Source organism: Mytilus trossulus, chromosome 8 (genome assembly GCF_036588685.1).
Source record: "Mytilus trossulus isolate FHL-02 chromosome 8, PNRI_Mtr1.1.1.hap1, whole genome shotgun sequence".
In the NCBI taxonomy this organism is placed as follows: domain Eukaryota; kingdom Metazoa; phylum Mollusca; class Bivalvia; order Mytilida; family Mytilidae; genus Mytilus; species Mytilus trossulus.
Window position 1 is genome coordinate 72548614 of NC_086380.1, and position 26368 is coordinate 72574981.

Consider the following 26368-nt stretch of genomic DNA (forward strand, 5'->3'; position numbering starts at 1 on the left):
TGAACTTATGTGTGACGTCAGGCTTCATAAGCAAAATAAAATCATAAATGGCCGCGCCCATCATATCCAAACATTGTAAGGACGAAGGGTAAACTCAGAATAATTCATGGAACGCTACAAAGGTAATGAAAATGACTTATCGAATTTGGAAAGAGAATGACTTTGACTCATTTTCTGTCCTTGCCAACACGAAGAAAATCAACTTTTCAAGGGCACGACGATAGAGGAGGTACTTCAAGACATTCGCTCGCACAACCCCAATTATCAAATTACCAATTGCAGTTAGCTGCACATTTGAATAGGTTTGTACAAGCCACTGGTGAAGTAGTTAAAATAAACGTCGGAGGACAATTATTCCAGACTTACAGAAGTACCCTACAAAACATTCCAAGAACACGACTTTCAGAGCTTGAAACAACAAGTCCAAACTATGATACAGAAACAAAATCTTACTTTTTTGACAGAAATCCTGCTATCTTCCAGTGTGTTTTAGATTTCTATAGAGACGGAGTAATGCACATTCCTCGTGATGTATGTGTGCGACAAATTGAAAATGACTTGTCATTCTGGGGGCTGGCCTTTTCAAATTTAGCTGATTGTTGCAGAAGATATTTGGAAGAATCGCTTAATGACATAGCATCATATGAAGCATTGATAGACGAAGTCAGAAACGTTCCAAGAAACCTTTATAGTGTTCACAGTAAAACGTATAATCATTATGAATACTCATCTTGGAGAATTCGCCTCTGGGAGTTTTTGGATGATTTTACATCGTCAAAATGCGCTAAGGTGAGTAAGTTGTTAAACATGTATTTGAATAGTAACAGAAAAGCAAGGAGCGAACCAAATATGCCCTTATTCTAAGTCTTAGAGGCATGATTTTTTTTATTAGTTGTTAATGGCTTTGAACTAGCTGTCAGATAACTGCGAGTACTCTCAGATCTGTTCATTGTGTCTTTTTGTGTCGGGATGCATAAGTACCCGGCCACGTCCACTTTTATTTTTTGTCTATCTGATGAGTTAAGCCTTTTTCAACTGATTTTTATAGTTCGTTCTTATGTTGTACTGTTATACCACTGTCCCAGGTTAGGGGGAGGGTTGGGATCCCGCTAACATGTTTAACCCCGCCACATTATTTATGTATATGCCTTTCCCAAGTCAGGAGCCTGTAATTCAGTGGTTGTCGTTTGTTTGTGTGTTACATTTTTTTTTTCGTTCATTTTGTTACATAAATAGGGCCGTTAGTTTTCTCGCTTGAATTGTTTTACATTGTCTTATCGGGGCCTTTTATAGCTGACTATATGCGCTATGGGCTTTGCTCATTGTTGAAGGCCGTACGGTGACCTCAGGCTATAATTGTAAATGTTTGTGTCATTTTGGTCTTTTGTGGATAGTTGTCTCATTGGCAATCATACCACATCGTCTTTTTTATATTATTGTTTGGTTCAAACTAATTTTCTCATGATTCAGTATGAATTCAAAATTGATTTTTAGAACTATATATTAAAGAAGGATTTATCTTCAAAAAGCACAGTATGAAAGCGCAAAAAGTTTGTTCAAGAAATGACCTTGAAAAACATCAAGAAATTGAGAATAAAAATAGGGAATTTGTCAGAGAGACAACAACCCGACCAAAGAGCAGACAACAGCCGAAGACTTTTTATTGTGCACATGTCATTCTATTCTTTGAAATATATATACAGATAAAAATATAAAAACAACAAATCTGAAGAATAAAAGTACCGATTTTGCATGTACTTGTATGTATGCATGTTTGAAGACCCTTGCTATCAAAAAATCTACTTCCCTATTCTGGTATTTTCGGAAAAGCTCCCTCACTGGTCTCAGATATTTGGTTTCCTCTTTCTCGCTTTTGTACATAACTTTTAATGTATGCAAGTGGATGCAGCATGTGTTTCCCATGAACACATTCTCAATTTAATTTTTATTTTTTCAAATTATGTGAACGTCTTGTGGTGTTCCGGGGGTCGGAATCCCCTTTTAAAAAATGTTTGGACTTTCGCCTATAATGCTCAAAGGCATCACAACTTTTGATGTTGTACAATCATTTCTTTAGAATTTAAAAAGAACGTGACACCGGAAATAAACTGTACCGTTACATACCCAGTTTACCCCTAATATTGTTGATGGCATACACACATTTCTTTGGAGTTTCCGTTTAAAAGTAACTGTTGTGTTTTTGTTTTTGTTTTCGTTCAGAAACGCTAATGTAAAAAAAGGATTTTGGGGTTTTAGCTTAGTAATTAATGTGAAAGATATTGAAAATTTAGTCATGGTCTTTACCTTTTGAGAGTGCATACTCGGCATTTAATTTTATGTCAAGATTTCAAGAATCGTTTATGTCAGATTTCTTCTGTTTCGCATGCCCGTAAAAACGCGGCAAAACGATAATGATAATACCGCGGCAGAAGTCGACGTTTTCAGTGACGTCATATATTTCAATGGCCGCCTGTTGCATAAGAGCTGTGTTTCGATGTAACAAGTAATCTTTAGAAGTACAATAACGACGACTAAACAAGATGGCTCACTACTCAATGGCCAGTCATACCCGCCCGCCTCCAGGAAAAAGTATGGGATGGAAAGATTTGATAAAAAAGATAACACAAACTACTAAAGAAGAGAAAAGTAACACTATTATTATTAACGTTGGCGGAGAAGTTTTTAAAACCAGTAAAGATCATTTCAAGCGATTTCCAAAGACAAGACTAGCAGATTTGGACGCAAACAGTGGAACCTACGAAGAAAGTACAAATTCTTACTTCTTCGACCGAAATCCTGTTTTGTTTCATTACATTTTGGATTACTACAAGTCCGGGGAGCTTCATATACCACATAATGTATGTTATCGTTTGGTAGAATCGGAACTTTCATACTGGCAAATTGAATATTCCGAAATGACTGACTGTTGCAAAAAAATGGTTGAGGAGGATTTTGATGAATATGCGTCCGAAGAAAGTCTTCAACAAGAACTTAAAGTACAGCCAAAAATCTACAGTTCACAGAGCAAACATGTCCCCGATTACATTTCGAATTGGCGAATCCGTACATGGGAATTTTTAGATGATCAGTGCTCATCTACTAAGGCAACTAAGGTTTGTTTCGGATACAGGGTATACATTTCATTTTGAGGATTAATCCCTAATCCCTAACGCGAGGGCCGCTGACTACCTAAATAATCTATTTATTTTTCATATTACTGACTATTGACTTCGGAGTATATATTTTTTCGACATGTAACGGCCTATTCTGTGGCAGGACATCCTGCTACAGGTCAAGTAAGAGCAAGTTACAGAAGTATAATTTATGTCACAATCAGTAAAATTTGGAACATACCCCTCCCTTTTTTGAAGTTAAATGGTTGTTCCCCAACTATTTGATGTTTGTAATACACAGGGGGGGGACTGGTAAATTATCACTCAAAATGAACCCTTAGTAACATTGCTCTTATCTGACCGGACACGACTGAATATAAATTAATTTTTTACCTAATTTGACAGGTTTTTTTCGCAAAGATTTATTAAAAAATTAGACAAAATGCTCCACTTGTATTTAGTTTGAAGACGAATCATTGTTTACTTTATAGTTCTACAAATCTAAATATTTTTTAAAAATCTATACAGAATCACAGAAAAATTGGTTTGAACCGACATAAGATTCTGTAATGAGCAGTATCTAATTGCATCCATGCCTACTTTCACATCCTTAAAAATTGAATCAGTGATGTTAGTTTTCATATATGAATGGTTTTACACTACGTCATGCATCTTGGTGACCTTTATAGCTTGATGTTCGTTCAAGGCTCCGTGTTGCCGTCTTTTGTCCTATACTGAATTACTTTTTACAAATTGTGACTTTGATGGAGAGATGTTTATGGCACTTACACCACATCTTCTTGTATCTATTTATTTCGTATCCCCACATTTTAAGAACAATCTAACAATACTTGCCATATATTTTATATGGAATGGCTGACTCGGACTTTTTTAGTTGAAACATTCATTTTTTTAAAGTTGTCTTTCTGTGGACCGATGTTTCTGTATATTTTACTTATGTTACTCAGTACACTATCTGTTAATATAAATTATCATTTGACCGTTTTGTGTGCGTTTAAATATATTTACTTTAGGTACATGTATGTAGAAAGATATGCACGATGCCAAATGATAAAACAAAAAAATGCCTTAGACTCTTAGATAACCTAAATGCGCTGCATCTCTTGCAAAATCGGACTTTAAATAGTATATTGCATGTTATTTTTTAAAAGGTATATATATATATATATGATTGTTTTGATAGAGATTAATGGCCATACAAGGCAAAATACAGATTATCAAAGCGAATGCGTATACGTTTCTAATTCATATATTTACGCTTTTATGTTTTAAAATCCTAAAACAAAATAAAACTGACAATCATGAAATATGTGCCACTGGATGTTGATCAAATAATAAGCAGTCCATTAAGATCAAATAAAAAATATGATATAAATATACAATATTAGTAAAGTTGAGGAAAATATAAATATACAATATTCGTACAGTTTAGGAAAATATAGAATATATTTGACGAGCATCAGAAACAAAGACACTATCCTACAATTTTACCGTTTTAATTGCGCCCTTTCTTGCCATGTGAGTGTTTATCTCAGAATGTTTTACTTAGTCTCATTCCCTGACTTACGATTACATGTTTGGCTAGGCAGTACACCTGCAGTTCCAATGGAGGAGTTTCCAGGGTTGGAAATCCCCCTTTTGCTTGACAACTTATGCTTTTATATGGGGACATAGATGTTATGGTTGGAACATATACTTTTGAAAATGGCTTGATCTGCGTCTAGGTAAAATGGTTAAAGTTTTGCTAGCTCATTTTATGTTTGTAATTTTGAAAACATTCATGGGACAGAAGTCCGCCAATACAAATGTGTAAACGTTTGTAATTAGTTACATATATCATTGAATGCAAAGACGAATTTTATTGCGAATATTTCGTTCATAATGTCAATTTGTTGTATCGGTCCCTTTATAGCTGACTATGCGGTATGGGCTTTGATCATTGTCGGAGTCCGTTTGGTGACCTTATAGCTGTTTATGTCTGTGTCATTTGGTCTCTTGTGGGGGAGAGTCGTCTCATTGGCAATCATACCACATCTCAGCACAAAACAGTATGTTGCAACATGTAACGATATTTAATATTACCTTAATACATCCTGTTGGAAAGATGCGTGGTTCCGTCTTCAGGTGAATCCTCCTTCCTCGGCTGTTTCGGCGCTGTCCACTACAACCTCCAGAGGTGCGCCGACTGGGGTGATCAAGTCCCAGCCCGAAACCACGTCTTGGCTATCCATCCCTGCCTCTACACTTTACTGCTTCCACTGTTCTGACCTTTTCCTCCATAACCACATCGATGCTGTCTCTGCCTCTTTACACAAGTTCCCTATCAGTTTACTTCTTTCCCCTCCAACAATACCAAGTGCTCTCAATGCTCGCCACATAGACTGTCCCACAAACCCTCTGCTTCCCACTTCCACTGGAAATAACCAAACCCGCCATCCATTGTCTCTACATTCTGCAAGTAGATCTTGGTACTTCAGTCTCTTTCTCTCGTAGGCATCTTCTATTCTTTCTTCCCATGGTACAGTTAGTTCCAGCAGGATTGCCTGTTTTGTTGAGGCGGACCAAATGACGATGTCAGGTCTCTGGTTTGTTACTGCAATCTGTGGAGGGAATTGTAACTTCTGTTTAAGATCTACCAACATTTGCCAATCAGTTGCTGTTACCAATAAACCACTTCCTTCCACCTTCTTTTTCTGACCTTTCTCTCCTTCCTTAACAAAATTGACAAAAGTAAGTCCTTCCTTGTTTTTCCTTGGCTTCCTGATGTTTCTCTCTAGGGTGTCTGCTAGTGTCCCTAATACCTTGTCGTGTCGCCATGTATACCTCCCGTCTTTCAAAGCACTCGAGCATGATGATAAGATGTGCTCCAAGTTTGCTGGCTTACCACAAAGAACACACTTTGGGTCATCTATCAATCCCCATGTTGCTAGATTTGTTGGGCTTGGCAATACATCATATACTGACTTCAGCTTAAATTGCAACCTATGTGGCTCCATCTTCCAGATCTCATTCCATCCTAACTTCTGCTGTCTTGCTCCCTCCCAGTTTAACCAGCTTCCCTGTTTCTTCATGCTCACTGCCTTTACCATTCTACTTTCTTCTTCCATCGATCGTACCTCTTTCTGTACCAGATGTCTTTTTTCTTCCACTGTTGCTGTTCTCCATTTTGCTGTAGGTGTAACATCCAGCCCTTGTCTTCCAACTGCAACTCTGCCCACTATCTCACTGTGTTTTAATCGTGATTCAGCATCTTCTATCGTCTTCTTTGTTGACCACTTCCTTCCAGTTCTTATTTCTACTTTTGCTGATCGTACTTTCTCATCCCTGCTGTTTTTTAACGTCAGATGTTGTCTAACCTTGGTCACCTTGAATTCCTCAGTGATTGACTTGAGTGGTAGCTGTAACTTGGTTCCTAAACTGTATAGGCCCACACTGCTGAAACTGCGTGGTACTCCAAGCCATCTACGTAAGTAACTGTTTGATATTCTTTCCATTCCCTCTACCGTTGTCATTGGTACATCATACACAAGAAGTGGCCACAGCAGCCGAGGCAATATCCCATGCTGGTAAATCCATGCCTTGTACTTTCCTGGTAGTCCACTCTTATCTACTGCCTTTAACCAGTCGTCCAACTGCTTATATGTATCTTCCACATTCAACTTATCTGACAAGGTGTTGTTGAACCATTTTCCGAGACACTTAACTGGCTTCTCTGAGACTGTTGGTATTATTTCGTCTCCTATTTTAAACCTTTCCTCCTTGACTTTACCATTCTTCACTACCAAACTTCTGGATTTGCTAGGCTTCACTTTCATTCTTGCCCAGGTGATCATCTTATCAAGCTCTTGTAGTGTCCACCTGGCTTCGATAACTGTCTTTGTGCTTATTGTCATATCATCCATGAATGCTCTTCCTGGTGGTTGCCGTACTCCTGACTTCATCCATGGACCTCTGCTCTTCTTCTCTACTGACTTCACAATCATATTCATTGCTGCGGAGAAAAGGATGACAGATATCGTGCATCCTGTCACTATTCCCACTTCTAAACGTTGCCATGATGTTGTAAAATCCCCAACGGTAAATCTCAGCTGCAGATGGTTGAAGTACTCTCTTATCAGCTCTCTTACACCGTCAGGTACATGGTATCTCTCCAGCATCAACTCAACTAACTTGTGTGGTACTGTCCCATATGCATTCGCTAAATCCAGCCAGACAACTGCGAGCTCTCCCTTTGAATCTTTCGCTTCTCGGATTATCTGTGATAATACGCTTGTATGTTCAATGCAGCCTGATACACCTGGTACCCCTCCTTTCTGTACTGCAATGTCAATGTACTCGTTGCTCAGCATGTAGTTTGTCATCCTTTTAGCAAGAATAGCAAGAAATATCTTTCCTTCTACATTTAACAGTGAGATGGTTCTAAACTGTTTTAATGTCTCCGACTTCTCTTCCTTTGGTATAAAGCACCCTTCTGCCTTGTGCCAACTCTCTGCTAGTCGACCTCTTCTCCAGATGACTCTTATTAACTTCCATAGACGTCTTGTAATTCTCTGACAGTTCTTGTATACCTTATATGGTACTCCATTTGGACCTGGTGCCGATGCTGCCCTTCCTTTCTTGATAACATCTACTACCTCTTTCAACTTTGGTGGTGATTCATCAAAAACCTGCTCTGGATCTTCCGGGCGTATAAGTTGTTCTATATCTGGGAGTTCATCTTCCCTTTTTGAATCACTGTGCATTTCTCTTAAATATTCTTCTACTTCCTCTTTACTAGCTTTTAGTTGTCCTGATCCTTTCTTCCCCAACAATCTTGATGTAAATTGGAAAGGATCTGATGTAAATTGGGCTCTTGCTTTCTCTCTCTTTTTCCTCCTTTTCCTAGTTCTCTCTGCTCTCCTTGTGATCTTGAGTTTCTTCCTGATGGTGTCTCTCAGCTCAGATAATGCTGGTTTTTCATCCTCTGATGCCTGATTATATCTTTTCTTAAGTTGCCTTAGGTCTTTCCTCATCTTTGCTATTTTGGATTCTCTTCTGTTCTTTTGACCCTCTCGCCTCACCACCTCTTTCTCATCTGCACCAAATCTGTCCATACCTATGTTGTAAATAAATGATGTCATTGATTCTATCTTCCTGTCTATGTTACCTGCCAATGTTGTGTTCAAAATTGCATCCACATCCTCATCAAACTGTTGCCATTCACTTTTACTTTTATTGTTGGGCCATTTTACTTTCTTTCTTCTTATGTTCTCACTTGTGTCTGGTTTTCTTTTTGGCTCTTGTGGCTGTCTGTTGTTGTCTAAGCCCTCCTTTTCCTGTTGATTCCCCTCTACCATGCTGTCCTCCTCATTGTACAACACATGGAGGCTGTGGTCGCTGTGGTTTGTATCCTGAACCACCTCCTCCTCCGTCTCACCAGGTTGCCCTGTGCGTTGTGTTATGCTCTGATTTGGCTTGCATTTCATCTTTCCCATATGTATCTTCAGACCTCGTTGGTTCTTGCAAACTTTCCCACAGATGCATACATTTCCGTTGTTCAAATTCGTAGTCGTTGTTCGTTCCTGTGTTGTTTCCGGTGTTACCAATCCTGTAGGTTGCTCATCCTCCCCCGCTCTCGCACAACCTTGGGGGTGTCTTATTATATATTGTTCCATAGCTAGATGTAAGTGGGTTCTTCCTCACAGAAGATGTGCTTCGGCCTGCCAAGCCTCTGCACCCCTTGATCCCAGTCTCTCCTGAAAGTCTCCTGTCTCTCCAGGTTGTCACTGTTCTGTTCTCAGTTGTCATCCAGACTTTCCTGGCTGTCACTGGTTTCCCAGGTTAAATTACCTTAATACATCCTGTTGGAAAGATGCGTGGTTCCGTCTTCAGGTGAATCCTCCTTCCTCGGCTGTTTCGGCGCTGTCCACTACAACCTCCAGAGGTGCGCCGACTGGGGTGATCAAGTCCCAGCCCGAAACCACGTCTTGGCTATCCATCCCTGCCTCTACACTTTACTGCTTCCACTGTTCTGACCTTTTCCTCCATAACCACATCGATGCTGTCTCTGCCTCTTTACACAAGTTCCCTATCAGTTTACTTCTTTCCCCTCCAACAATACCAAGTGCTCTCAATGCTCGCCACATAGACTGTCCCACAAACCCTCTGCTTCCCACTTCCACTGGAAATAACCAAACCCGCCATCCATTGTCTCTACATTCTGCAAGTAGATCTTGGTACTTCAGTCTCTTTCTCTCGTAGGCATCTTCTATTCTTTCTTCCCATGGTATTATACTTCAAATACTTTCAACGCGGTTTGTGTTTGTACCAGCCGACAAAGCAGCCAATAACGTGGTAGTATGCCGTAACAATACACGGACGTACTTGTAAATGAACTAAAAATTCACCTACATTCAAGTCCGTGTTCTCCACAGAGAGTCATATACTAATAGTTAACAGACATATATAATATCCCCATCACAACTCAAGGTCTCATCTGAATAGTTGGAGTTCTCTACTATGTTTTGGTTACTTAAACTACACAAAACAATTAGTTTGACCAGATTATGCACTGCATTGATTGATATTGAGTATATTCTTATAGTTATAATTATCATTATTATTTCAGATTTGGCATGCAGTGTACATGATCTTGGTGATGATTTCCATATTATCATTCTTTTGTGCCACTCTGTCAGAATGTCGTGTCTCACTCGATGAGTCTATATACAGGTTTGGAAGCACCACAAATACAACACAGGAAATTACAAGTGACGAAATACCTAAAATCAAAAAATTGTTGAATACGGTTCCACATCCGGTGTTACAGATTATTGAATTAGCTTGTCTGATTTTCTTTACAGTGGAATTTGTGTTCCGGTTTGTGGTATGTCCATGGAAATTAAGACTCTTAAAGAACGTTACAACGCTGATAGATATGCTGTATATTTTGCCTGCATGGATGGTTTTGTTCGTAGAAGTTACACATGGAACGTTTTGGCATACGAAAAATGGCGTCACACTGTTTATAGTTATAGAGGCGATAGAAATTTTTCGAGTGTTAAGAATATTCCGTTTCATCAAACATCATCAAGGACTGCGAATACTTTATCTTGCAATTAAGAGTAGCATGCCAGAACTTTCGCTTCTTCTAGTATTTGTTGTTTTTAACACTACTATCTTCGCTAGCTTTATATATTGCGCTGAAGCTTTTACCCCTGATAATTTTGATAATGCTTTTCATGGTATGTGGTGGGCTTTGATAACCATGACAACTGTAGGGTACGGAGATATGTACCCCAAATCGTGGCTTGGTTACATTGTAGGCAGTTTTTGTGCTGTATTGGGGATAATTATGATACAAATGCCTGTACCGATTATTGTTAGCAACTTTCATGCTTACTATCGCTTGAGATTTTCCAATGATATTAGCGAAAAGAAAGAGGATTCGTCAAATGTAGAACTACCGCAGCCAGTACTACCGTTTGAAGACGTATACAACAGTCAAACTAGTATTCCAGGTACTTCGGTGAAAAGTTCTGAAGTTTCAGCAAGCCCTCCAGAAAGCAGATCTAGTTCGCCAGAACCTCCTCCACGCAATCGAATGTGGTTGCCGCCAATAAACAAAGTGAGTGTAGTTATTGATTCCAAACACACACTGGAAACAGAAATTGAGGAATGTTTATAATATGTATTATTGTTATTTGTTACATTGAAATGAGTTTTATAATATTGTCAGTACATGCATACATTGGGATGCTATAGCAAGATTAATGCAAAATATATGTAATTTCTTTACAGCCGATTTCATTGAGTAGTATGTATGTAGCCAAAGGTAATATCTTTGGTTAGCTTGCTTGTTAGCTTAACCGTGAAGTCATTATTTGATCAGGTATAGTACCGTCCTTTCGAAGTAGCCTAGTCCAACAGACAGATGGATTGGTTTTCTGCTAGAATGGTCTACTCTTAAAGGAGGACAGTTTACCTGACATAACAATGACTTCGCGGTTCACTTAACAAGCAAGCTAACCAAAGATATTACCTTCGGCTTCACACTCAATGAAATCGACTGTAACACATTTTTAGTGGTTCTTTTAAGATTTTGTTTGACTGCAGCAATGCTGTGGTAAATTTAAAATGATGTGTGTTTGTGTGGTATGTTCATTTACACAAACAATTAAAATAATGTTATTGCTTTACTGAACTTAAGTATATTATGAGGTAAATTTGTATTATATATATAAGTGAACCAAAAAAATATGTGTTTTTACATGCCTCTAACAAAAAACAAAACAAATCGACAACGCAGAGAAATAATGAATCTTTGATTAATACACATATCAGTATATTTGTTTCCATCTCTTGGTATCTTTCACTGTACGGTCTTCAACAATGAGCAATAACCAATACCGTATAATAAGCGACAAAAGTAACTGACACGAAGTTGTTGTATAACAAATTAAAAAAAGAAAACTAACGGCCAATCTGATTAAAAGTCTCATCTATCGTTATCTTTTAAATGTCCCAATTGTAACTTTCGCCTTTTCTTCAACCTGCTTATTCGTAAATGCTGAGCATATAACGAATTTAGAAAACAAGTTACAAAAATGAATATGAATGGCAGTTTTAAGATCCTCAACTGAATTGTGTTTTACTTCGAACAGAGTGAGACACAAGAATGTGGAGGGGAAGTAATACATGTTTGCCCTTGCTGTGAGATTAGTGGTATAGAATAAAATCAAACTTTAAAAGGCGTGACTTATCTTCAGATCAACACAAATACCGATCAAAGAGTACTCCATATACTTACAGCTTGTCCAAAGTAAAATTAAGAACACATACATCATGGATTCCAAACTTAAAATATAATCAGTACACATCCAATGGGTTTAGTATAAACAATTTCGTAAAAAGCCCTTTATCAAATGGCAAAATGAAAAGGATAAACATCAAACGAATGGAAAACAACTGTCATATTCATGCCTTGGTACAGGTATTTCCTTATTAAGAAAATGGTGGATTGAATCTAGTTTTATAGCTAGCGAAACCTCTCACTTGTATTGACAGTCGCATACAAATCCATTATAATGACAATTATGTGTGAAAAAAACCCGAACAGACATAAAAGGTAAAAATGTCGAAAATAGGTGTACAGCAGTTGACATTGTGTTAATTATAATCTGAATCACTTTGGATGAAAAAAAAGGCATATGAAAGCACATAAAAATTAAAGACAATAATACAATTGTTTTCCATGATAATGTGTACAATGACGATATTTTAAAAAAAATGGACAAAAGTAAACTTTGCAATAAATAAATTTAAAAAATGAGAAAAAAGACAAATAAATGATCACGACAAACAAATTGATGCAATAAGACCGAGTTCATCAACGCTAGATCAGAAATTGACATTAAAATCACATCGAGATCAACTGTTTACTTCTGCAACGACTACGTACAGTTATTACTACAAAAAAACAATCAATAGTTATAAGTTCAAATTTATATTGCGCACAAAAATGAAAGTATTTCTTTATAAAGATTAATTTCAATAAATGTATGATATTTTGCTGCATCAAAGTCTGTTTCCAAATTATTCAGTACTATACATCTGAAGCAAGGTATTTTCCATTGTCGAAATTAGTACTGTTTCACTACAATGCAGAGTCTAGGGCTAGCACTTTTCAAATTTCATTTATTTGCACAAACATTATGGTGTGTGTACACTTTGTTTTGGACCAATAAGAATCGTTTGTCGTTTGAAGTACTGTTCATGCTTTTAATCGATTGTATGCCAAACGCCGAACTCATGCTTCGGCTGTTTTGTCTTGTTTTGAAATAGCATTTTACAAATGTAACAGGGTTAAACAATGTCCAACTAGCAGCATATATACAAATTTTCAGAGTAAAGTCGTCTCCGCACGAACACAATTAGATTTAGGTGAGTGAGAGTGTCAGAACGAGAAAATCTGACATTAACCGAACCATAGGCTCTTCACTTGTCATACATGCCATTAAATGAACCAAAGGCTCTTCTCCTGCCGTACATGACATATACCGAATTATAGGCTCTTCTCTCGCCGAACATGACATCTACCGAATCATAGACTCTTCTCTTGCCGTACGTGACATATACGAAACCATAGGCTTATCTCTTGCCGTACATGACATTAACCGAACAATAATCTCTTCAATTGCCGTCCATGACATTTACCGAACCATAGGTTCTTCTTTTGCCGTACATGGCATTAACCGAACCAAAGGCATTTATCTTGCCGTACATGACGTTTACCGAACAAAATGCTACTATCTTGCCGTACATAACATTTACCGAACCATAGGCTCTTCTCTTGTCATACATTTATGAAATCTATTAAACCATAGGTTTGAACTTGCTGTACACAACAATTGATAGGGTACAGAGTTTATGAATGACAACCACCGAACCCTAGGCTTTGCTGTACACGACAACTGATGAAGTACAGAGTTAATATATGACAACCAACGAACCATATGCTCTTATCTTGCTATACACAACAACAGTTTTCTGATGACGTACAGAGTAAATATATGACAATCACCGAACCATAGACTCTTCCTTACCGTATACGACATTAACAAAACCATATGCCCTTCTCTTGTCGTAGATGACATTTAACGATCTATAGGCTTTTCTCTTGTCGTACATGACATTAACCGAACCATAGGCTCTTCACTTGCCATACATGCCATTAAATGAACCAAAGGCTCTTCTCCTGCCGTACATGACATATACCGAACTATAGGCTCTTCTCTCGCCGAACATTTATGAAATCTATTAAACCATAGGCTCTTCTCTTGCTGTACACAACACTTGATGCAGTACAGAGTTAATATATGACAACCACCGAACCATAGGCTCTTATCTTGTTGTACACGACAACTGATGAAGTACAGAGTTCATATATGACAACCACCGAACCATAAGCTCTTCTCTTGTACACAACAACTGATAAAGTACAGAGTTAATGTATGACAACCACCGAACCATAGGCTCTTCTCTTGTACACAACAACTGATAAAGTACAGAGTTAATGTATGACAACCACCGAACCATAGGCTCTTCTCTTGTACACAACAACTGATAAAGTACAGAGTTAATGTATGACAACCACCGAACCATAGGCTCTTCTCTTGTACACAACAACTGATAAAGTACAGAGTTAATGTATGACAACCACCGAACCATAGGCTCTTCTCTTGTACACAACAACTGATAAAGTACAGAGTTAATGTATGACAACCACCGAACCATAGGCTCTTCACTTGCCATACATGCCATTAAATGAACCAAAGGCTCTTCTCCTGCCGTACATGACATATACCGAACTATAGGCTCTTCTCTCGCCGAACATATATGAAATCTATTAAACCATAGGCTCTTCTCTTGCTGTACACAACAACTGATGAAGTACAGAGTTAATATATGACAACCACCGAATCAAAGGCTCTTATCGTGTTGTACACAACAGCTGATGAAGTAAAGAATTAATGTATGACAACCACCGAACCATAAGATCTTCTCTTGCTGAACACGACAACTGATGAAGTAAAGAGTTCATATATGACAACCACCGAATCAAAGGCTCTTATCTTGTTGTACACAACAACTGATGAAGTAAAGAATTAATGTATGACAACCACCAAACCATATGATCTTCTCTTGCTGTACACGACAACTGATGAAGTACAGAGTTAATAAATGACAACCACCGAACCATAGGCTCTTATCTTGCTGTACACGACAACTGATAAAGTTCAGAGTTAATGTATGACAACCACCAAACCATAGACTATTATCTTGCTGTACACGACAACTGATAAAGTACTGAGTTGATGTATGACAACCACCGAACCATAGGCTCTTATCTTGCTGTACACGACAACTGATGAAGTACAGAGTTAATGAATGACAACCACCGAACCACATGCTCTTCTCTTGCTGTACACAACAACTGATGAAGTACAGAGTTAATGTATGACAACCACCTAACCATAGGCTCTTCTCCTGCTTTACACGACAACTGATGAAGTACAGATAATAGATATAGGAAGATGTGGTGTGAGTGCCAATGAGACAACTCTCCATCCAAATAACAATTTAAAAATTAAACCATTATAGGTTAAAGTACGGCCTTCAACACGGAGCCTTGGCTCACACCGAACAACAAGCTATAAAGGGCCCCAAAATTACTAGTGTAAAACCATTCAAACGGGAAAACCAACGGTCTAATCTATATAAACAAAACGAGAAACGAGAAACACGTATATATTACATAAACAAACGACAACTACTGTACATCAGATTCCTGACTTAGGACAGGTGCAAACATTTGCAGCGGGATTAAACGTTTTAATGGGCCCAAACCTTCTCCCTTTATCTGAAACAATAGCATAACATCACAACATATAAAAACATACGATAAAATATCAATTAGCAGACTTAACTCAATCAAAAAAAAAAAAAAAAAAAGTTCATATATGACAACCACATTACCATAGGCTCTTCTCTTGTTGTACACAACAACTGATGAAGTACAGAGTTAATATATGACAACCACCAAACCATAGGCTCTTCTCTTGTTGTACACGACAACTGATGAAGTACAGAGTTGATGTTTGACAACCACCGAACCATAGTCTCTTCTCTTGTTGTACACAACAACTGATGAAGTTCAGAGTTAATGTATGACAACCACCGTACCATAGTCTCTTCTCTTGTTGTACACGACAACTGATGAAGTAAAGAGTTCATGTATGACAACCACCAAACCATAGTCTCTTCTCTTGTTGTACACGACAACTGATGAAGTAAAGAGTTCATGTATGACAACCACCAAACCATAGTCTCTTCTCTTGTTGTAAACAACAACTGATGAAGTAAAGAGTTCATATATGACAACCACCAAACCATAGTCTCTTCTCTTGTTGTACACAACAACTGATGAAGTACAGAGTTCATATATGACAACCACCGAACCATAGGCTCTTATATGTACAACTGATGAAGTACAGAGTTCATATATGACAACCACCGAACCATATGCTCTTCTCTTGTTGTACACAACAACTGATGAAGTACAGAGTTCAAATATGACAACCACCGAAGCATAGGCCCTTATCTTGTTGTACACAACAACTGATGAAGTACAGAGTTCAAATATGACAACCACCGAACCACATGCTCTTCTCTTGTTGTACACAACAACTGATGAAGTAAAGAGTTCATATATGACAACCACCGAACCATAGGCCCTTATCCTGTTGTACACGACAACTGATGAAGTACAGAGTTCAAATATGACAACCACCGAACCATATGCTCTTCTCTTGTACACAACAACTGATGAAGTAAAGAGTTCATATATGACAACCACCGAATCATATTAGTTATCTTGGTGTAATCAGGGGTGTACAGAATTTTACACCGTTGTTTAAAATTCATACACCCTGAAGCGCAGCCGAATGGGTGTATGAATTGTCAACAACGGTGTAAAATTCCGTACACCCCTGATTACACCAAGATAACGAATTTATTTCTTATGAACAATTCCTTTACTCATTTTGAAACCAGGATGTAAAATTGTAAAAATGGTAATGAAAAATTTCCAGCATAATATTTTTTCAATGTCCATGTTGCCGCACATTGTCAAATACTTTTTTACTTTATTTTTTGGAAAATTCAGGAAATTTTTGTGTTCTTTTGAGTTAACAAAAAAAAAATTTTTTAAATTCATTTTTTTTTTTTTTTTTTTTTTTTAGCATTTTCTTCTTATTTATTTTCTAATTTTTTTTTTTTTTTTTTTTCTTATTTGGCAAAATTTTATATTTTAATTTTTTTTGGGCAAAATTTCATGTTTTTATTAAAATTTGGCAAAATTTTATTTATCCCCGGGGGAACCAGGGTGGGATGTTATTTACACCGGGGTAGTCAACCAATCAGATTGCAGCATTTTTGCTGCATAAGAAATAAAAGGCTCTTATCTTGTTGTACACAACAACTGATGAAGTAAATATATAATTAATATATGACAACCACCGAACCATATATATAGGCTCTTATCTTCCTGTACACGACAACTGACGAAGTACAGAGTTAATATATGACAACCATCGAACCATAGGCTCTTATCTTCCTGTACACGACATGCAAATGATGTACAACTGATGAAGTTCAGAGTTAATATATGGCAACCACCAAACCATAGGCTCTTATCTTGTTGTACACGACAACTGATGAAGTACAGAGTTCATATATGACAACCACCGAACCATAGGCTCTTATCTTCCTGTACACGACATGCAAATGATGTACAACTGATGAAGTTCAGAGTTAATATATGGCAACCACCAAACCATAGGCTCTTATCTTGTTGTACACGACAACTGATGAAGTACAGAGTTCATATATGACAACCACCGAACCATAGGCTCTTATCTTGTTGTACACGACAACTGATGAAGTACAGAGTTCATATATGACAACCACCGAACCATAGGCTCTTATCTTGCTGTACACGACAACTGATGAAGTACAGAGTTCATATATGACAACCACCGAACCATAGGCTTTTATCTTGCTGTACACGACAACTGATGAAGTACAGAGTTAATAAATGACAACCACCGAACCATAGGCTCTTATCTTCCTGTACACGACATGCAAATGATGTATAACTGATGAAGTTCAGAGTTAATATATGACAACCATCGAACCATATGCTTTTATCTTGTTGTACACGACAACTGATGACGTACAGAGTTCATATATGACAACCACCGAACCATAGGCTTTTATCTTGCTGTACACGACAACTGATGAAGTACAGAGTTAATATATGACAACCACCAAACCATAGGCTCTTATCTTGTTGTACACGACAACTGATGAAGTACAGAGTTCATATATGACAACCACCGAACCATAGGCTCTTATCTTGTTGTACACGACAACTGATGAAGTACAGAGTTAATATATGACAACCACCAAACCATAGGCTCTTATCTTGTTGTACACGACAACTGATGAAGTACAGAGTTCATATATGACAACCACCGAACCATAGGCTCTTATCTTGTTGTACACGACAACTGATGAAGTACAGAGTTAATATATGACAACCACCAAACCATAGGCTCTTATCTTGTTGTACACGACAACTGATGAAGTACAGAGTTCATATATGACAACCACCGAACCATAGGCTCTTATCTTGTTGTACACGACAACTGATAAAGTAAAGAGTTCATTTATGACAACCACCGAACCATAGGCTCTTATCTTGTTGTACACGACAACTGATGAAGTAAAGAATTAATATATGACAACCACCTAACAACATGCTCTTCTCTTGCTGTACACAACAACTGATGAAGTACAGAGTTCATATATGACAACCACCAAACCATAGGCTCTTATCTTGTTGTACACAACAACTGATGAAGTACAGAGTTCATATATGACAACCACCAAACCATAGGCTCTTATCTTGTTGTACACAACAACTGATGAAGTACAGAGTTCAAATACTAGTATGACAACCACCGAACCATAGGCTCTTATCTTGTTGTACACAACAACTGATGAAGTTCAGAGTTAATATATATGACAACCACCGAACCATAGGCTCTTATCTTGCTGTACACAACAACTGATGAAGTTCAGAGTTCATATATGACAACCACCGAACCATATGCTCTTATCTTGTTGTACACGACAACTGATGAAGTACAGAGTTCATTTAAGACAAATGCCGAATCAGTTATTTTTCTCCTTGTAATGGCATTCGCTGGAAGACTTCCCTTCGTCTTATTGCCATACACGATAAGTACTGAATCACAAGGTTGCCTGGGTGCATATTTATAATATAATCAAGAGGGTTAGGATGGAGGTCACAGGCACTTGTCTAAGAAAAGAATTCTTTTATACCGTGTTATATTAAGGTATATAGGCATTTTTTTTCTGAGACAAGTGACTGTGATTGAGGTAACAAAATAGAGAATAAATACCATGGACAAAAACAAAATAAGGCGAAAAAAATAATATTATAGAAAAAAGGCAAAAAATAAAGAGCAAGAGAATAATGGTGTGCTTAATTATAAAGAATGGTGAATAATGGAAAAACTTGATAAAGAATAAAAAAATGTGGTATGTAAAACAAAAGAATATAAAAATATATAAGACCAGTCATTCAAATATTTTTTTGTTCGGCCCCGGGCTCTTATAAACATTGTTTATTGATTTTTTTTTGGGAGGGGGGGGGGGTGATGAAGGGCGTTTCCGGATAACAATTATAGGGCTCAAAATAAAGATAGAATATCACGAACATATAATAAAAAGCTCTCAAACCTCTTTCCCGACTTAGTTTATGTTGGCAGCTTCTGCAGAAATAATAATAAAGAAATGAATAGCAAAATCATGAAAAGTTTTCTGAACATAAAATGCATTTGAAATTTAATTATCTATTTCCTGCCATGCCTCAAAGTATTTTTCAGGTGCACAGGTTTGTCTGTACTGAGTAAAAATAAAAGGTTATAATGAACCTTAACAAAAAGCGTAGAAGTTATCTATATCTATGACCCGATACCGAATATCTGTGTTGTGATGTGATACTTCTTAAAACTATTTTCTTTTCCTCAACTTAAAATACCGGTTATTTTGAATTTTAAATTAAAGTTTAAAATAGAAGTGTAAAAATTAGGACACCTATCATATGGCCGTTGTTACTCATCCTATCCTTTATCCGGATTTAATCATAATTTCACTAGTCAGTTCCTTAACTTGTTTAAAATGTTATCTAAAGTTTACCATTTGTTTGATCTCAAAAGGAACCAAAACAAATATTATTTGTAATATTAAGACCAAATATATCCGGATTCACCATACAAGGGTGTCCGATATGCTGAATCATTGGGAATCCCCTTACTTTAATATTATATTTCTATCAACTTGACACAAATATGATATATACTTATCATTTTACACCGATTTGTATTCTACGGTTAGTTATAACTTGAGATTTAATGGCTTAAAGATAGAATCTATGATGTGTATGTGAATGTGTACAGCACACAGTTACTATTTTGCAATGAATTTATCATATTTATGTGGGATAGAAATATTTTACAGTTTGATATTTCTCCTTTCGGTACACAAATTAAATATCGGTAAGTTATTTTAATTTGTATGTGTAAAGCTTTGATTGAAGTTGGAGATTAAAGTTTAACTAGTTGATGAATGATGCAAAAATCACTAATTCACCCTTACATATAGATGGATACGAATGCATGTAAAAAATGATAATGTGCAACAATGTGAATAATGCACAGCTCTTCTACGGTGTGATTTAACTAACTAAGATACACTGCACAGTTCAAATCTGCTCTCAAAATTTCTGTCCCCATCCTTATATTCCGGATTGCCTCAATTATAGATCCCATATTTTGCATGTATTTAAGAAATAATTCCTTCATGTCATGCTCTATGCTCATTTTAACATGGGTAGGCATTATATTTGTCGATATTTTACACTGAGCGTTAGCGAGGTGTAAAATGTGATCAAATATAATGCATACCCATGTTAGAATGAGCATAGAGCATGACATGAAGGAATTATTTCGATTCTAATAGGACAAATGCAGTATTTTTATAGGTCCTATAGTAGACGCTAGAAACGTCGCCATTTTGATTGATGAACAAAAACGTTATAGAAAAATCAACAGTTTATTAATAAAAAAAAAGAACAGAAAAATTGTAACTTACTTTTAGAATCTTTTTATTTAATTTTCTAGCGAGCAACACCAACAAAAATGTCCATTTGTATCTCTGTTGTTGTTTAAATTCGAATTAGAACATGGCTTTGTACTCAAAGCTAAAGAAGCACGTCATATTAGAATGTTAATTTGTTAATGTCCTGAATATATATGAAATATTTGACACTGGACGACTTTAAACAATTAACATTCATACTTTAATAAGGTAGCACAATGCAAATTTTTTTATACTTCCAATTACTAACCTTTAAAACGGTGTAACTTTCTTATGAATGCATCAAAAATAGTAAAAGAGGTATAAATGGATAGATAAAAGATTAATCTTTTAAATGAATGCGACATTTTTATTATGCAATTATTATGTAATCAATTATTATGTAATTAGTGGCAAAATCTCGGTCAGTTCACTTGAATGAATTTAGCTCTATTATACAGAAAATTTTAACGAAATCTTAATGAACACATCATGGCCTTCAAAAGGATCTCAAATTGTTCCCATGGCATTCCATTCTCTCATATATCTCTGATTAGTGTAAACATCCTTACCACATAAAAGAAGATAATGTGTAATAAGTTTTAAAATTTGTTCTATGCATTCTATCTTAAATATGAGACACCGTTTTGTAGATAATGGCAATAGGAACAACATATAATAAAATCAACCCTCTAGGAATACCTATGCAGAAGTTAATTTCAATTGAAAGTGGAAATTTGGCGAAAAATATTTTAGACACAGTTAACATTATAATTGGTTACATAATTGTTGCATAATACTCACATTGCATTTATTTGAAAGAGTAATCTATTAGTTATCCATATCTACCACTTCTATTAATTTCAAAGCATTATTAAGAAAGTTACAGCATTTTGCCATTTTAAAACTTGGGAGTTGGAGTTATAAAATCTTTGTATTGTGCTACCTTAAAATCATCCAAGACACCCATAATTTTTACCATTCAAATAAATTCATCATAAATACTAATATTCAAATTGCGTACGCCAGTCGTGCACTTCGACTATAAAAGACTTATTCTAACATGACGTCCTTCAAACGCTTTGAGTACACACCCGTGGTAAAATATGAATATATTGCATTGGCTGTTCCGATCGTACTCCCACGTCACATGTTTTTTATTGAATGAAATACCCGACGTCATAGAATGATGACGTTACAATTTAAGCATTTTACGGGAAAATACACGCTTTTGATACTGAAAATCATCACAACAAGGAAACGTAAACAAACGATGCTAAAATGTGGTGTAACAGTTGGGAAGCAAGTCCTTCGATACGGCCGTTGTCGTCAAGCTCTATCAGCAACAATAGCAGGGGGAATTAATTAGGTGGCACTACAGTCGTCCGTAACGTCAAAAAGTCCGCCAAATCAATCGGCTAAAAGATTGACGTTTAAAGTATTTTCTTCAACTTGTAATGCTTTTATTATAATAAAATTTTAAAATTTGTAGGTTTTCTTGTTTTGCTGACTTGGCTTGATAAGCTAGTTTTTGCTCTTATTACTATAGCTTACTAAGCAAAAAGATAATAATCTAAGCAAGATTTTATTAACTGACCTTCATTTCCTTTTTTCATATGTTTTTTTCCTACAGTTTTCTTTGCAATGTATTTTCTATTGCTATTGTTGTGCTTTTGTCCATCCATACAGTATAGTAGGCTACCAATAATTTGTCAGATCTGTCAGAATTTTCCAAGACGTTTAGTTTCAAACGCAATAAAGAAGATCTTTGTTTGTTGTTTCACTTTTCCAATGTGTAAATTTTTACTATGCACATGACTATTGCCGAGATATTCATATCGAGTGTTTGTCTTAATGAGATGCTTTATTAAACTTAAATTCAGCCCATCATTTTTAGTTTCCTCGTAGATATTTAGATTTTTCGATGAGGAGACTTGACAATTTTCACCCAAACTCCAAGTTTGCAGATAAAATAAAGAATAAAGGACTTTGATTTGATGAGTGAACTTTGACTTGAATAAACTATGGATACTCGAGATTATTTAGGTCAATAGGTTTTTATTACGACAATTGTATTTAGTGAGTTAATATGAGGTTTGTCTCGTCCGTATTTTTACTGAATTTTCACGGTCACGTGACTCTATTGTTGCTGATAAACTTGGGGTCAAACCGTGACCTGCTTTCCAACTGTAAGCCCATATTTTTTTTTATATACAACGAAAACATATAAGTAAGTTATCATTAAAATTCATCCAAATCTATCTAAATAAGTTTTGTGAATAGTTTGAGCATGTCACTTATTCTGTTTGCTCCGTTCTTTTACGCCAATCTAAAAGTGCGTTAATTTATGGGAACGGCAAATAATGGCCTCCACCTAGAGCGCTTCGATCCAAAACAATTGCCGTATTTGTCCTATCAGAATCGAAATAATTCATGTGGGCTTGAATATCGCTCAGGGTAAAATATTTGTCATAAAGGGCCAACCCGTGGTAAAATAACGATATATTCAAGCCCCCATGAATTATTTCTTAATTAGTGGATCTCTAAAAAGGAGGTAGGACCAGCTTGCCTTGAATGTAGTTCGTGTCAGGGCTATTTTGAAGCATCTTGTATTCTATACCTTTAATCAAAATATCACTGCTCCGTGTGTGCATTTTTTAAAGGTTTTAACAGCTTACTTTAGTTTAAACATATTGTATTGTTTAAATATACATTGGGATTGGATACAAGTTATAACAACATAAGATAATCCTCTCCATATCCATTTTAAGTACACTATATAAAATTTCAAGATGACAGCAATTATATAAGTCAGTACAATATGAAGAATATATACATGTAACAATAAATATATTATGTTTAAACCTAACAGTTGGATACGAGTACACTTTTTCAGATATAGCAATAATTTTTGTATGAGGATGTCTGCTTGTCATGTTTTGGAATTTTTGTCAGATTTTCGGAATCCTCTGATTTTATCCATGTGAATGCCTTAAAAAAAAATCCCCATGAACCCCTTTTTCTTTTTTTAAAATAGTATTTGAGAACTTCAACTGGTCAATGATAAGCCTATGAAAAATCAAGAGAGAAAATTTTCCCGCCAAAATTACAATGGCTAATATCTCGACATCAAGCACATTGACCCTTTTTTTTTTATTTATTTGCTTTTTTGATTCCTCAATTTATAACCTATATATACAATCTAGTTATATGAAAAGTTATTAATTTTGAAACTGAGCAGCGAACAACCTTTGGAAGTTCTCTCCCGATTATTCAAAGGTCAGTTGTCCTCTCTGGACACGCTGGCTTCCTCCATCAATACAAACTAATCATACAGTGAAGGTTGAATTAAAAGATAAAAATATGCATACCGGCACAAATGCATCTTTTATAACAAAATATTTCGGTTATTGTAAACTTTCTTGCACATGGTTATGTACACTGTGCTATGTAATAGCTACCAATACGTATAAGAGGTGAATCTTATTTCAGATGCAGTTACCTGCAATGAGTCACTGACTTCTGATCTGAGGGATGACCAGTTTTCTGCCTCCTCTGTATACAGCACTGATTATAATGCAAGCTCTGCAAAATTTGAAAAAGGTAAGTAAAGCCAACACAAACAAAGCAAAACACAATAAATTTTACTGACAGGGTTCTGAGTTGTGAAGGTAGGTATCATGCTAAATGTTTCTGGGTTACAAGACCTGAAAAAGGGGTTGAGATTATGTTTATACAATGTTATATTTGCTATCATAATAGATATTTTTCATTCTTGGACACTTTTTTAATCTTCAAGTATTTTGGTAATAATTTTAATGAATGTTGGGTGTTGTCTTATTGACGTATACTTCGCACCAATCTCCTTTGTTTTTATATAAATGTACATGCAAAACGGAAAATTCAAAACGGAGAGTCCCTAATCAATGTTAAAATCAAAAGCTCAAACACAGCAAAGGAATGGATAACAACTGTCATATTCCTGACTTGGTGCATTTTCTCGTTGAAATGTACAGTCAAATCTGCTGAAAAGACCACCTGCATTGAGCAAAAACCTGTGTTATAAAACAATTAATTTTAGATTCCTATGTAGTACATTTCATATAGATCGAACATGTATTAAAAGACCAATATTTTGCTCTCTTCAGTGGCGGATTCAGAATTTTTTAATTGGCCCACCGACTGTCTCAGAAAGGGCCTGCTCCGGTCATGCTTTAACGATTCCCTATATTATTCAACATTTTTTGTCCCCTGGGCCTAAATCTCCCCCTAAATCTGCCTCTGCTCCTTTGCGTGGTCTCTTAATAGATTTCACTGTATTTATAATTTATTCTGTACAGGAGGCTGGGTTGCTGGTGAAAATAATGTCCACCAGTATTTACAGATTGATTTAGAAGGACTCTGGGAAATAACAAGTATTAAGACACAGGATGTTGACCAATGGTACTGGCACACCACTCAAGCATTCAGGTATGATTTGTTTCTATTCACCGTCCATTTACAGTCATAGGAGAAAGGATGGATTTTTTTTACTGTCTAGAATGAAATATTTTCTTTTTAAATCTATATTTTAATAAATTTTCTGACATCCTGTTCAAGTTAAAGTCACTCACCTATACATGTTTAGATCAGAGGTTGATTTAAGGTTAATGCGTGGACATTTATATGATCCATTCCTAATTTTGCCTAATTTGGGAGCTCCCCTTTTAAATCCTAGTTCTGCAATGGGTCAATTATTTTCATCTTTCGATTAGATGTTTGTATACATGCTGTCTTATCGTTTAAAATCAAGTCTAGATGTATAAAAAGAATAATATGTGATAACTATGGAATATATGAATAGGTTATGATTTGGCCGTGAAATATTTGTATGGGTCAGGATTTCACAAGACTACAATATATGAATGGGGGGAGGGGGGGTTGAAATCTCAGCTGCAAATCTGTACCCAAAACTCCATGTTGAGACCCCCCTGTAGACACCCCCTATTCAGATAATCAGTCATATGGTCATTTGTATTATTGTACTTCAAGTTGTGTTTATGTTCCGGACCATATGAGTATTTGGACCATACGCGTATGGTCATGACCATATGGGTATATACTCATATGGTCCGACCATACGCGTATGGTCCGACCGTACGCGTATGGTCGGGGTAATTAAGAGGTTTACTTCTAGTTGTCACGTCATTAAAAAGACACTACCAAAGGTAATTTTATTATAGATCTATAAAAAATTTAATAATAACAAGAATAACAAAATAAAATAAGCAGTTTCACACAGTAAATTTCACCACTAGTTAAAACTACAGTAAAAAACATTTTTTTTTCATTTTTCGATGTGTTATTACGAGTGAATGGCAAAATGTCGACCTGGGAAGATAACTTCCAAAAATATCTTAATGAACTGTTACACAAGAAATCAATTGTTTTACTATAAACTGACGTTAAAGTCGACAGGATAAAGAGTC

The 26368-nt window shown here is 36.2% G+C and overlaps 2 protein-coding genes across 3 annotated transcripts in view; both read left to right on the forward strand.

Moving 5' to 3' along the window:
• Positions 1–11338, forward strand: LOC134681383 (potassium voltage-gated channel subfamily C member 3-like). Of its 2 annotated transcripts, none has more exons than XM_063540986.1 (2): positions 1–789; positions 9742–11338. In XM_063540986.1, exons 1-2 carry the CDS (start codon positions 157–159, stop codon positions 10798–10800), a joined length of 1692 nt encoding a protein of 563 aa, XP_063397056.1. In that variant the 5' UTR covers positions 1–156; the 3' UTR covers positions 10801–11338. The 2 variants fall into 2 exon arrangements, with proteins under 2 accessions (XP_063397056.1, XP_063397057.1); XM_063540987.1 differs by lacking the exon at positions 1–789 and adding an exon at positions 2443–3113.
• LOC134727963 (uncharacterized) overlaps positions 10932–26368 on the forward strand; it is a 24679-nt gene continuing 9242 nt past the window's right edge. The window contains exons 1-3 of the mRNA XM_063592361.1: positions 10932–10947; positions 24393–24503; positions 25241–25370. Of these exons, the coding sequence (XP_063448431.1) occupies positions 10932–10947; positions 24393–24503; positions 25241–25370 (257 nt within the window). The remainder of the gene's footprint in view (positions 10948–24392; positions 24504–25240; positions 25371–26368) is intronic.

Excerpts from the sequence above, each read along its gene's own strand:
- LOC134681383 (XM_063540986.1), top strand. The coding sequence starts at position 157 with ATGACTTTGACTCATTTTCTGTCCTTGCCAACACGAAGAAAATCAACT. Across the intron at positions 790-9,741 it reads CATCGTCAAAATGCGCTAAG|ATTTGGCATGCAGTGTACAT; the intron begins GTGAGTAAGTTG and ends TTATTATTTCAG.